Genomic DNA, 13,524 nt, shown 5'->3' on the forward strand with positions numbered 1-13,524 from the left:
GGAGCTATATCTTCTAAGATATAACTCTGTACAGTCCGGTGAAAGTCAACCGTCATTTTCAGGGTCTACATAAAGCTTTCTGTTTGCCCTTCGACCATGAAGACGGAGGCAATATGTTCCTGCGAAACGTCAGTCGACTCTCTCCGGACTACACGGTGTTATACTTCAGAGGACAGAAATCTTCATACCCACAGCCGCGAGAACCTAAAATCCTGCACATTAATTTCGTGTTTCCATTTCTTTTCTTTCCTTCTCTGTTTCCACCTTTCTCCTTTCTTTCTTTATTAATTTATATATCGGATATTTTCCATCCACTAATTTTTACACAGTGGGTATTTTTTTTAGAAAATCAATAGACATTTAGTTTAAGTACGTGTAGTGTAGGAATTGTAATGGACTGATGTAAGATAAAATTAAGAGCAATTCGCAATTTTCAGCGCAGACGTCAAACAGTAAATTTAGTATGAATCTTTCGCATAAATTTTCGATGTGAAATATATTGACGATCATAAGTGGCCTATCTTTTAAGCATTATTTTACATGATTTGTTGTGATATTTCCCATACTGACTCCATAGGGCCGAGTCTTTCTCGAGACGCCGCCAGTCTCCGAGCTACTAAAGAATTTCCAAACACTTTATGGAACGTAGAAGTTCATTACCTTATTCACAAGAGCATTCCACTGGTCCCTAACCTGACCCATTATGAATCCAATCCATACGTACTTACTCATGGAGCTGAGCCCTTCTTGAGGAGCCGCCAATTGTGCAGCTACTCAAGAATTTCCCAGCATTTTATGGAACCAGAAGGTTCATTACCGTGTTCACAAGAGCCCTCCACCGATCCCCATCCTGAGCCACATCAATCCAATCAATACCATCCCATCCTATCTCTCGAACATCCAGCCACCTACATCTTGGTCTTCCCATTGCTCTCCTTCCTTCCGGCTTTCCCACCAATATCCCATATGCCTTCCTCCTCTCCCCCATTCGTACTACATGCCCTGCCCATCTCATCCTCCTTGACTTGATCATTCTACTTATACTTGGAGAAGAGTACAAGTTATGAAGCTCCTCATTATGCAGTTTTCTCCAACCTCCTGTCACTTCATCTCTCTTCGGCCCAAATATTCTCCTGAACACTCTGTTCTCAAACACCCTTAGTCTATGTTCCTCCCTTACTACCCCATCATATTTCTGTCAGATCCATTTCAATATATTTCCTGTGCACTACATGAAATAGTTATATCTCACAACTCAATTCTTCTTGGCGTTTCGCTCATTACAACTGTAAAGGTTACGCAGTTGTGGCTGTGTGGTCAGAGATCCTTTAGTTAAGGTTAGGTTGTAATTTCTGACGGTATTTAAGCAGTATGATTACAGGAAACGCTGTCTACTTATCGTAGAGAGCAGCACATTCTAGTATAAGTTAGTTTAATAGTAATGTAGCTAGTACAGCTACTGTACATGAATATTAATCGCTACAAATATGTAAACCGATTTTATCTGACTAACCTTTAGGCAGCAACAAAGTGACAGGAAACTGGTTTTCTTGTACACCTACGAAACTGGATGTTTCTTGCGTCACTCATTGGATCTAGTTTTCAACAATTCTTTGTTGCGATTAATAGATGTCACAAAATGTCTCCTTTTGAACCAAACTGATCCATTATTAATATTCATTTCAGTGTCCTTGTGCCTACAAGGTCTATGATACATTTCCAATGCAGTTAGCCTCAGCCCGCCCAAACACAATAAACACATCCCAAACATCTCGCTGACCTCATCTAATCGAAATCCGGAATACGAATATACATCGAGTGGCTATATCGATTATTATAAACTCGAATATATGATGCATTATCGACATTTACTGGAACGTACGAGCAATGCAGCGCATCTCTGTTATAATAATATGAAGTCGGCAAAACCTGTCCCTTTAAAAAAAAAGCACGATTTACGGGCTTTTACGAAAATATATACATATTTATTTGTATAATTCTATGATGCCAAACTGTATAGTAGAAAAATATTCTCGGGAATTATTATAATATAAAAAGATATGTGTAACAATAATGATTAGTATACCGTAATACAAACCAGTGCAATACTAATAATAAATAAGGGCCGCGCCATAGCTCAAGCGGTTAGTCGCTGGCTTCCCACCGCTGCGGCCCGGGTTCGATCCCGGGTCTGGTCAAATAGGATTTGTGGTGGACAAAGTGGCGCTGGGGCAGGTTTTCTCCGAGTACTTCGGTTTCCCCTGCCAATCACCCTCACCTATCATCTGGGGCTGGTACAATAGGCCAGAAGTGGCCGCAGTACAAGGAACTTAGTCCCATCCCACTACCTATAAGAAATAAATAATAAATAAGAAATCAAAACTAAAGAAGGGTTTAAAATATTATTCTTAATTCAAAATGTAGGTTGAACATTATTACTCCCAGCATTTCATATTCCACAGATTCCGAATTCGATTCTCGACCCGGTTATACTGGCAGATTGTGGTTTTCCTTAATCCCTCCCCCGGGAGAAACACTATCCTCTCTCTCTCTCTCTCTCTGTACCACAAATTTAAGAAGTTAATAGAGAGTTAGTCAAACAGATAACTCGTTTTGATGTTCAGTCACCTTCGCTCAAGATTTCCAACGTCCATAACGACCCTGGAGCACCAAAGCATCCTATTTCATGTGGTTAGAGACGGCCGCAGCCACACACAAAAACTCGTCATAAGCTGGCGTATGCGAGATCTGAAATGCACGCATGGTGCAACAGTTCTAGTGTACTCATTCGTTCCTGTTCATTTTCTTAGTTCGTAACCACTGCGGAAATAAAAAATGGATTGGGCATACACGTACAATATGTACGTGTATTTCAATTTGTTCTACAACTTTTGTTTCAAACATTTTTCATTCTGATAAATATTTAGCGAATCACAGCGAGTTATGCTCAAGATGCACGCAGAAACGTGTCTGATATTTTTGTCGGATTTTAATCAAAACTGGCATGTTTTTAGTTAAGCCCCCCTAGAATAAAACGCCACGAAAATACGTTCATTTATGCTCGGAATTGTTTCGTATGCATAAAAGGACAGAGCAATTGTAGCAAGCACTCAGCGGGCATGCTAATGCACCTAAGAGGACTTTCACAAATAGTAGTGATAAAATAACTATTTTCAGAGGAATGTGTGATCTACAATTTAACGGTAATTGCTGGAAACTCAAGGCTACGTAAGAGAACAGGCAGCTGAGACGTGCTGCATGTAACAACAGAGTTATATATATATAATGAAGGGGAGTGTCTTACTCGGCTACACTTTTTCCAGATGTTTCAGTAAATAAAGTCGCTGTACAATAGTAAATTGCTCTGTGAAACGGACTGGACACGCCTTACTACAGCCCGCGATATCCAAAGAGGCGAATGCTGGATTTGCAGACGATTCTACCAGACACATTACATGCAACTGGCAACACAGTATATTCAAATTATATCTGAACTCAATTCGAAAACAATAATCTCTGGGAACAACTAATTCAGTTCAGATAGCATGATGGCACAAACTCTTTGTTATCTGAAATTAAAATTCATTGCTGATTAACGTTCTATTTTGGGGCAGAATTTTTTTTTAAGAACAGTTTTTTTTACATTAAATTTGTCAGGCATAATTTAATTTTACACCATCCCCTAGTCTACAACTGTTCGTTTAAAAACAATACTTCACACAGAATTTGTAGATTATGTTTATAATAAAATCCCTATACCACATTCAACAGGTTTCACTCCAATTAGCTTATGGAAAAATAATTCTGACTGCTGTATGATTATCTCTGCAACAATGAAACTGTATGTCCAATAAATAAACGTTAAGACCAATATGGTATGCATAATCATAAAGAACATCCAATTGTATAAGTAAAATTAGGATTAAATTACAGCAAATGAAACAAGTATTAAAAAAAATGTGCTGCAGTTGCAATGACGAGTACTTCTTGGATTTGAGATTCTTACAATGGTAACTATGAAGTGTACGGTCTGGGTTGTAACGCTGTGTAGTTTGGAGAGAGAAGTTTCGGAGCCGCATTATCACTTCCATTTTCAGGGTCGAAGATTAAGACAAAGCTAGAAAGCAACAGAATCAGGCGGCAAGCTGCGCTCTGAAACGTTATTTTCTCCAACTGACACAGCGTTACAGCCCACAGCACCATATTCTTCTTGGATTAACATGATTTTAATATACAACTCCATTAATTTTCTAGTGAAAAAGCGGAATACGGTATCAAAATTTAAATGCTATGATATAATCCTAGTGCATATTTTTAACTAAACCATAATTATGAACTATGGTTTTCCATCGTGTCTGACATCTTTAATGGTGGTGATACTGTTACGAGAGATACATGTATTGCATTAAAATGGGGTGGTCACCTGATTCAACCAAACAACAAGAAATATTTTTTTCTGAAGTTAATTCTGAATTGGAACAAGTGAGGAGACTTCACAAAAACTTACAAATTGAAAGTGGGTTCATTATACTTCATGCCTGTCTTCTAACAGTTTCTGAACCATTGGACAGATTATCATGGAATTCGGTATGATCACCATACCACTGAAGGTCAGTCTGTTGTTTGTTAACTTATTAATTCCTCCTCCATCTAACAATTAAAGAATCTTGGTCAATGTCTTCACTTAAGACTTTGGGGAGTAAACTGACAAAAATACTATTTATTAACAATACTATACAATTTTTAAATATTTACATTCATCTGTCCATCCCAAACACATATGTAATTTATATAAAATATGCAGTAACATTATTAAGTGCGACAAGAGTCTCTGTTCTTATAAAATGAACTGAAATATATGCAATAAAAGATCAAGGCCAACTTTATATTCATTTTTTCCCACCTCCAATAAGCAATGACCACACCCATCCTACAGCCTTGCACCTCTTATTCAAGAATACATTTCCAGTAATGAGATCAACATCAGTACAGACAGTAGCATGCTTAGAATGTCATTTTAATGGGGCGGGGTCTACAGAATGGAAGAAAGAAAAAAAAAGTAAACATTTTAGTTCACAGGATCACAAAGAAGTTATTCCACTGACTCTATATGTAATTAATCTTAAGCAGAGAAATATGACAGTTTCTCACTTCCATCAAAACCCAAAAGTAAGATAAATCTGCGACTTACAAACCTACCAGAAGATTGCACTAATAAAATTACAATATTTCTGTTGGTATCAATGTGTCATCAGATGGTACTACAACGCTGCTCTTCCCACCCCATTATTATTATATCAATTACATGAAATCATGACTTCAAAATGTCCTTCAAGGGCTCAGTGGAAGGATACAGGTGAAGTTGCCCCTGTGCTTAATTAACTGAGCACCACACCATGAGACATATGGGGATTGGAGGTACTATCTCCACCATTCTTAACCTTAGCAGTAGATTGTCAGTCCTTGCAGCTTTACCCCCCCTAGGGAAAGAGACCACCCCACACAATTTTTTTATTAAAGCCGTCACAACAATACTAAGGTCAGTGCCTAGTTTGGCTCTGTTACATGTTTCGGCTATGAAAAGCCATCATAATTAATATCATTGTACACAGAAATATTGGGTTTTCGGTCTTTATCCATCGTCCTAGTTTTTAAGATAACTAAGAAAAACACGACGCTTTGGAAACTGGATCTGTTTCCGTCCTCAGGTGAGGGAAAACACCTATTCTGTTGGGTCTCTTAGAAAGAGGACGGAAACAGATCCAGTTTCCGAAACGTCGTGTTTTTCTTAGTTATCTTAAAAAGCAGGACGATGGATAAAGTCCGAAAACCCAATATCTCTGTGTGTTATACACCATCATCAGAATCCTATAGTAACTACTAATATTGATTGATTGATCAGTAATCTGTCAGATGNATCCAATTTTATTAGTACTGCAGTTCATTGGTGTACATATGTTAGCCATGTATTTGCCTGATGATGGCTTTTGGTAGCCGAAACATGTAGCAGAGCCAAACCAGGCACTGACCTTAATATATTATAACACAACAGGATGCATGAAATGAAAATCAGAGCCCCCCATACCCACTCTCTAGAGGGTCAGTGGGCACCAGAGGAAGTGTGGACACTGTGGAGTAGAGAGAAATCTCTTGCCCCTGCCGGGAATTGATCTCCAGCTGTCCAACTCAGAGCCTGACTGAGCTATCCTGGCAGCTCAATGGAAGGGTTGTGTGTGGAAACTGCACTTTGAAATGGCAACTGAACTTCCAGCAGGTATGCCACTAGATACACTGTATCCATGTTAACAATCTTCCTATCACAATTTCAAGCTACATTCCAAAAGATTACTGTTTCTGATTATTTTATGCCATTTCAACTAGAAATTATCCAGCATCAAATGAGACAGAAAGATGATTATGAAGGATGAATGGTAAGGGCTTGGAAGGAGGCAGTTATGTCCTATTTCAAGGTACTAATCAACTCTTCTCCAATAATCTGCTAGACACAATGTCAGTGGCTTTCACCCACATTTGTAACCGAGCATGATAAGACGTACTCCAACTTGCAGTACGGATATTCTTCAAACACATTCTTTATGATTTTGCATTGGCCTTAATTTTAATTTATTTTAGCCAGAAACTTTGTTGCAAAGCTTTTCACACTTTGGATATACACCACAGTCATAAATTACCTGTGATTATACACTACTCCATTACATATTCAACATACTGAAAAAAATATTTCAAATAAAGTTGGTCTTCATAAGAGTTATGATTCTATACCACACAATATGAGCCATTTTTAATAAAACAAAGAAAATATGAGGTGAACTTTATGAAAAAGTTGGCATCACATAATACCAAATTGAGTGAAAAACCATCTGTGGAAATATATATAGTCAATATGATGGTCACGCACAACTAATCCTTTAAAAGTACATTTGAGTATAAAGAACACACAATAAGAAAAGTGAACAAAAGGGCTTTATGAAATGTAAATACTTTCAGTATGATGTAAATTCTTTATTTTGGTACTATACAAATGGAAGAAAGAATATTTGTACATCTACATAACCAAATATAACTCAATTACTGGGTATTAGGTCTTAGATATGTACAATAAACTATGACCAAACAGCAATCCATACAACCATCTTTGTATATACACACACAAAACAAATCGTGTTCATTCATTCATGCTTACTTCATATGCATATACTTATTATTGACCATTCACTCTGTGCCTTGCGTAACACAGATGTCAATTACACCATTTAACCACATCACACACACACACACACAAAAGGGAATACCATTTACATATCTGACAATCTCTTGCCCAACATGGCTACTACAAATATACACCTCTCTCTAATTTCACTATTCAGTTCCATCCACAGCAGATATGATATGCTTACATATTGCTAATGGACAAAGGGAATAAAATAAGATCTTCCTTGAACAGTACTACATATCAGAGGCTAACAATGAGAGCTCTATTATATGCGTATTGCCTGACGAAACTTCTTTTAACTTAACTTTATCATAGCCAAATATAATGCTTATTTGTTATCCATTATTTAGCATCAAAAGGATACAGAAAATAATGTGAAGCAACACAGTGACAAGTAAAAATGTGAGGAAAATATGAACAAATTATACAAAAGAATTTACCTATGTTCTTGTTGATAGTACGCAAACGATGGTATAGATAATTTTGGCGATAGCTGCACAGAGACCACAAGATTCTCTCGCCTTTTATGCTAATGATGACTGAATATAACACTTTTCAAGCCAAACTTCCTTATATTACAAGAAAAGACAGACTTATAGTACTATCATGTCCCTCTTGAACCAACCAAATCTCATTCACACATACATTCTTTCTGCAAATAGAACTATAAGAATAAACATGACTACCACTTTGGAAACTGTCCACCATCAGCTTTTTTCAAATACAATGTTTCTGAAACTAGATTTGTTTCTATTATCACGTGTAAGGAATAAAAGGCCGTTACTCAGTTAGGCTAATTTGAAAAAGCTGGTCTCTTTATCACTGAACCAGTGCCCAAAATAACAGTCATGTTTACTGCTCACTGACGCAGTATTGCTGTTAATAGAACCTCTGCTGAATACAGAACCACTCCCACTTAAGAAAAGCCTATCAGTCGCAAACATAACATTATGATTTTAAACAGCAACCTAATATCACATTATAGTATTCCATTAACTACTATATATGTAATGACAAAAATATTATATCCATGAAGTTCCACAATATTGTCATACTGTATGGAAAACCCATGACAAGGAAACACATAAATGCATAATGAGCGTTTTTACTTGTTCAAAAGAGATTTAAATTACCACCATCTTGCGGAACCAAAGTTCCAGCTGACGTCTAAAACACTTATGTGCCATGACCGGTTAGATCAACAGCGGGAGAAAAAAAAAGGGGGGGGGGGAACTGTATTAACTGTGCTAATGAGAACCACCATCTATATCTGTCACGTCCACCATTTTGTACTATGCTAGAAGCAAACATTTCATTAACTGCTTCAGTGGTACTCCTGAAACTCTTCCATGATTTGCTGTACCTACTGAGTATACCCCAGATAACGTCTGGGCTTTGCTGCTGTGTTTCTTATATCTCAGTGTCTTTCAAGGTTGATGACATTCTCTGCATGTAGTTCTTATGATTCCTAGAAGATGGCAGCACCATACAGAAATGTCATGGCTTTCTCAAGACAGTAGTAGGAATACAAAAAGGCTTTCAAATCACTTTTTTTGGGAGGGGGGGGGGTAACAGTGACAGCAACTATAACTGTTTCATTTTTTAATTACACATAAAAATTAAGACAATTTTGAGTTCTTGGTGGATGGCTATAATGGAGTAAAGGATGTTCAAATAATGGATATAAACAGAACACTACAGAGACCAGTAATTAAAGTAAGGAATGATCAATGAGTCAGACACTGGTTAATCATATGAATATGAAAACAAAACAATCCATACTCATTTCAGTCTTCTCAGTATATAGCACTGCATCAACACTGTAAAAATTGCAGACTCTTCAGGAGAAGCTGCAACTCTATTTTCACTCCTGAATTGATTCAGAATAATACCATTCCTCGTAACTTTTACCATTTCAACATAGGGCTTTACCCACAGTAACCACAACTGAACTAAGATAACTTGTCCAAATGACTGAAACAGTTAATGCTGTGTACTTAAATCCAGTTTTCCAATTACATACTTGTGATAAGTAAAGTAAGTAAAGGTATCCCTGCAACAGGCCGTGGAGGTCCATAGCGTTGTGAGATGTTAAGGTTCCCAAATTTTCTAGACGCTCGGCTCATAGATGGCAGTAAGGTTGTCAGCCTTACGCGCCGGCCGCCCTTTACCCCCAAGAATATTCCTGGTACTCATTTCTGTTAAGAGGCTGAGTCGACCCCAGCGCTGTAGTGTGTGGCTGGAAGAATGAGGTAATTGAAAAAAATCAGACATCATCGGGATTCGATCCCGCAACCTTCCGGCTTGTAGTATAGTGTCACAACCAACTACACTACCACATGCCCCCACATACTTGTGATATGGACCATAATTAATTTTGAGCTACAGCTTTTAAAATGTATTTTCTACATCAAATTTAATCAAAATTCATTAAATAATTTTAGGGACGAAATATGAATGGATGCACAGGTAGACATGAGCTACGTACGAATTCACTGAAAATAGGATCTGCATTAGTAAATAGTTTTACAGACATGTCGCATCCTTACAGTTCGATGTCATACGTTTACCACAGACAATATCAGAAACAACTGTTACATGGCACAAGACAAGTGTCTATATAAACGTTACTAATACATTTAACCAGAAATAGTGAAAACATACAAATGAGATATTATTTTCCTACATCATGAAAGACTGAAGAAGGTTCTGGAGTTATAGTAACTGTAGAAGACGGTCCACAGAAGCTGGCAGTGATATCACCATTTTTGAAATCACATTCCTCATACAGAGTTCTGTCTCTGCCAAGTCTTACAAATCATCATTACATAATTAGTCTAAGCAAGGCAATGTTTGTCATTCCTGTTTCTATGAAAACCAAATGCAAAACTGTTCTCATTTAGTTACAATAGAACGGCAGTGTTTCAGTGGGTACAAGTGTCATCAGTCAGAATTACAGTCTGGACCTTTGCTGATAAAACATACCTCTAGACTATTATTATGCTTACTCTAAAGATAACTTTCCGAAACTTTCTCAGTTCACAGCGAGCATGCTTAGTGAAACAGTGGTTTCAAAGTGTCCCTCAAAGGGCTGTAATGTGTGAGAATGGATGAAGAGGATCCGTATGTAGAAACCTAATGAGATTTCTGAAGTGTCATATTCAAAATGATAAGAAATGGTAAACAGTGAAATTCTATACTTTCCAGAATGATGACCTGTTTTATGTGCCACAAAACTGACTGTGTTCAAACTCAAATTCGCTTTTTCTTCCCCAGTTTTTCAAAATGGAAGTTGTATTATATTTGAGAACACTTAAATAGTTTGTCCCATATGCTGCTGGAACCAATATGATCATTTTACTAAACACATTGTCTGATACCAATCTGCTAATTCCTTCTGTGTATGTAATCTTCATTTATCTAATTATATCATTATTCAATACTTGTAGATATAATTTCAAGATATGAAATTACTGTTAAGTCTGAAAACTTTCTATGGTCTGACTTGTAAAATGCTGCTATCTTAAATCTCAAACACTTGTCCTGCATGGGTTTGGTAACTTGATGTACCAATATTATGCAGAAAAAGGGGTTATGATACAGAGCAATAATTAAGATCAAAATCCCAACACATTAATGTGCATTGCTGCCAAACAAATTGCAGCATCAGGTTCTGCAGACTGTGTATATATATATATATATATATACACGAGTATATATATATGTCTGTGATGTATCTATAAAACAAAAGTGGAATGATGATTATGCTCAGAATGCTCGTCCCACATATACTGTATCTGGACTGATACCGGGGCAAAGTTCCAAAAACCCTAATTTGCCATAAAATTCAATCATGTATCGGTCCTTGGAGTTCACCGGTACATATACGCCGAACGAACCTGAAAAATATAAACAAAATATTACACTCATATACATTAATGGGAAAAAATTCATCGAAGTACTAAACATGATCTGCTACCTGATGATCTTCTCTTCTAAGCTCCATGTTATATTCATCCCCAATTCCTACTCAGCCTCTCCACCAAAATTGTGTGTGCATTACTTATATTACATATGTGAAAAATTACAAGGCTCAAGATTATAATCTTCTAGGATATAGCATCAAGTGGTTTGGCAGGTGGGCACCAATGCCTCAAAGGAACCTCTACCTCCATCTTCAGGATGCGGGAAATTGGAAACAAGACACTACAAAATACTGGTATCCATCTACCACACTACACGGTGTCACATCCCAGTCACTACCAATCTTAATATTGAAATATTCACTGCTGTAAGTATCTCGTACAAGAAAGGCTTTATTTTGCTGACCCACTACTAAGTAAGAACGCCAGAGTAGAAAACACTGTGCTTTTTATAAAAGTCTCATCTTACGCAATTAAAAGTTTAGTTGTCTAGTAGCTGATGTACCGATGTGAAATTCAGCAAATACTGTGGAATATGTTAGTTAGTTAGTTATTGGAGAGGGTGGGTTTCCCCATGCACTTAGACCTGTATTGGTCCATTGTGCTTCCCTCTATGATTTCTACCAGTCTCTATATCCTACCGGTACTGGTGCTTACCATCAGTCCCGCCCAGCCAGCGAGACCGGTTCTACTAGCTGAGAGGTATCTATAATGCTTCCCCCATCTACGAGAGGTATTAGAGACTGCTGTTGGGCGGGAAACGTCCGTTAATTTGGCTCAGTGACCTCCTTTGGAGATATGAGGTTCTTTTACGTGCCGTAAAGCTACGACACGGGACCCACGGCTTAAAGTCCCTCCCGGAGGACTCGTTCCCTGAATTTTTCTGCCCTTAAAAATTCGATGACCTCTGCCGGGTATTTGAACCCGCGTACTATGAGTCATGAGGTGGGAACGTTACTTCTAGACTATGGAGGCCGCTTGTGGAATATGTTAACTGAAGGTAAATTATAATGAGATTATTGACTTGGTATCAATGGAACTGGGAGTTAAACTGTGTAAGAGAAACCTGCTACAGTGTGGGAATCTACATCATGGATATAACTTACACCATAGAATTTAACTATGGGCTATGCTTTTTGGAGCACTGTATTACATTATGGTTGAAGTGTATTTAGTATCACATTAACTTGAACCCCACAATTTAGTGAATAAGAAACAAACATTACAAATACAAACCATTCTGTCCAATGTGACATATAAGTTTTTACTACGTTAAAACTTATCTCCCTTACATGTTTCGGTCCTTACGGGCCATCTTCAGAGGGAACATCATTACAAACTGCAAACTACCATCACAATAGGTGTTTTGATTTAAAATACATACACTTATATCCTATAATGCACAGTACACATAAAGTTGAACGTTTCACAATCACAGCAGCTTCCTGGTGTTGTAAACTTTCTAGATGTTGTTTAAAAAACCTTCCTTGTCAATAGTTAAAATTTTTTTTTAAACCACGTAGGTTCGTGTCTGTACTCCTATCGTCCTTCCTGNGACCCATACAAGAAGGACGACAGGAGTATGGACACGAACCTACGAGGTTTAAAAAAATTTTAACTATTGACAATAAAGGTTTTTAAATAACATCTAGAAACTTTTAAAAACTTTACAACACCAAGAAGCTGCTGTGATTGTGAAACGTTCGACTTTATGCGTACTGTGCATTATAGGATATAAGTGTATGTATTTTAAATCAAAACACCTATTGTGACGGTAGTTTCCAGTTCGTAATGATGTTCCCTCTGAAGATGGCCCATAAGGACCAAAACATGTTAGGGAGATAAGTTTTAACGTAGTAAAAACTTATATGTCACATTGGACGGAGTGGTTTGTATTTATAATTGTTAGTGACGGACCAGAATGAAACAAATCAAAATTAAACAAACATTAATTTAACATAATGCCTGCACACGGTAGTACAGTTGGCTGAGGCACTACACTACAAGCCAGAAGGTCGCGGATTCAATTCCAGATGATATCACTGGATCTTTCAATTGACCTAATCCTTCCAGCCACACTATGGCCGTAGGGTCAACTCAGCATCTAATAAAAATAAGTACCGTGAATCTTGCTGGTGGTAAAGGGTGGCCGGCTCATAAGGCTGACCTCACCACCATCTTTGAGCTGTGTGTCTAGATAATGTGGGAGCCTCGACATCTCACAACCCTGCAGGCCTCCATAGCCTGTTACAGGGGTAGCTTTACCTTTTATTTTTAATGCCTGAAATATATTCAACATTTATGTCTTCGTCAGAGTTGCAACGTGTGAACAACTTTCTGTAGTACAGAAGATATGAATATGAGACT

The 13,524-nt window shown here is 37.5% G+C and overlaps 1 protein-coding gene across 3 annotated transcripts in view; it reads right to left on the reverse strand.

Moving 5' to 3' along the window:
- Positions 1-9,505: 9,505 nt before the first annotated feature.
- Positions 9,506-13,524, reverse strand: part of LOC111873810 (protein O-GlcNAcase) — a 35,615-nt gene continuing 31,596 nt past the window's right edge. For all 3 annotated transcript variants that reach the window (XM_023868791.2, XM_023868790.2, XM_033755214.1), the window contains one exon: positions 9,506-11,133. In XM_023868791.2, the coding sequence (XP_023724559.1) occupies positions 11,003-11,133 (131 nt within the window). In that variant the 3' untranslated portion in view covers positions 9,506-11,002. The remainder of the gene's footprint in view (positions 11,134-13,524) is intronic.

Source organism: Cryptotermes secundus, unplaced genomic scaffold, assembly GCF_002891405.2.
Source record: "Cryptotermes secundus unplaced genomic scaffold, Csec_1.0 scaffold215, whole genome shotgun sequence".
NCBI classification, from domain to species: Eukaryota; Metazoa; Arthropoda; class Insecta; order Blattodea; family Kalotermitidae; genus Cryptotermes; species Cryptotermes secundus.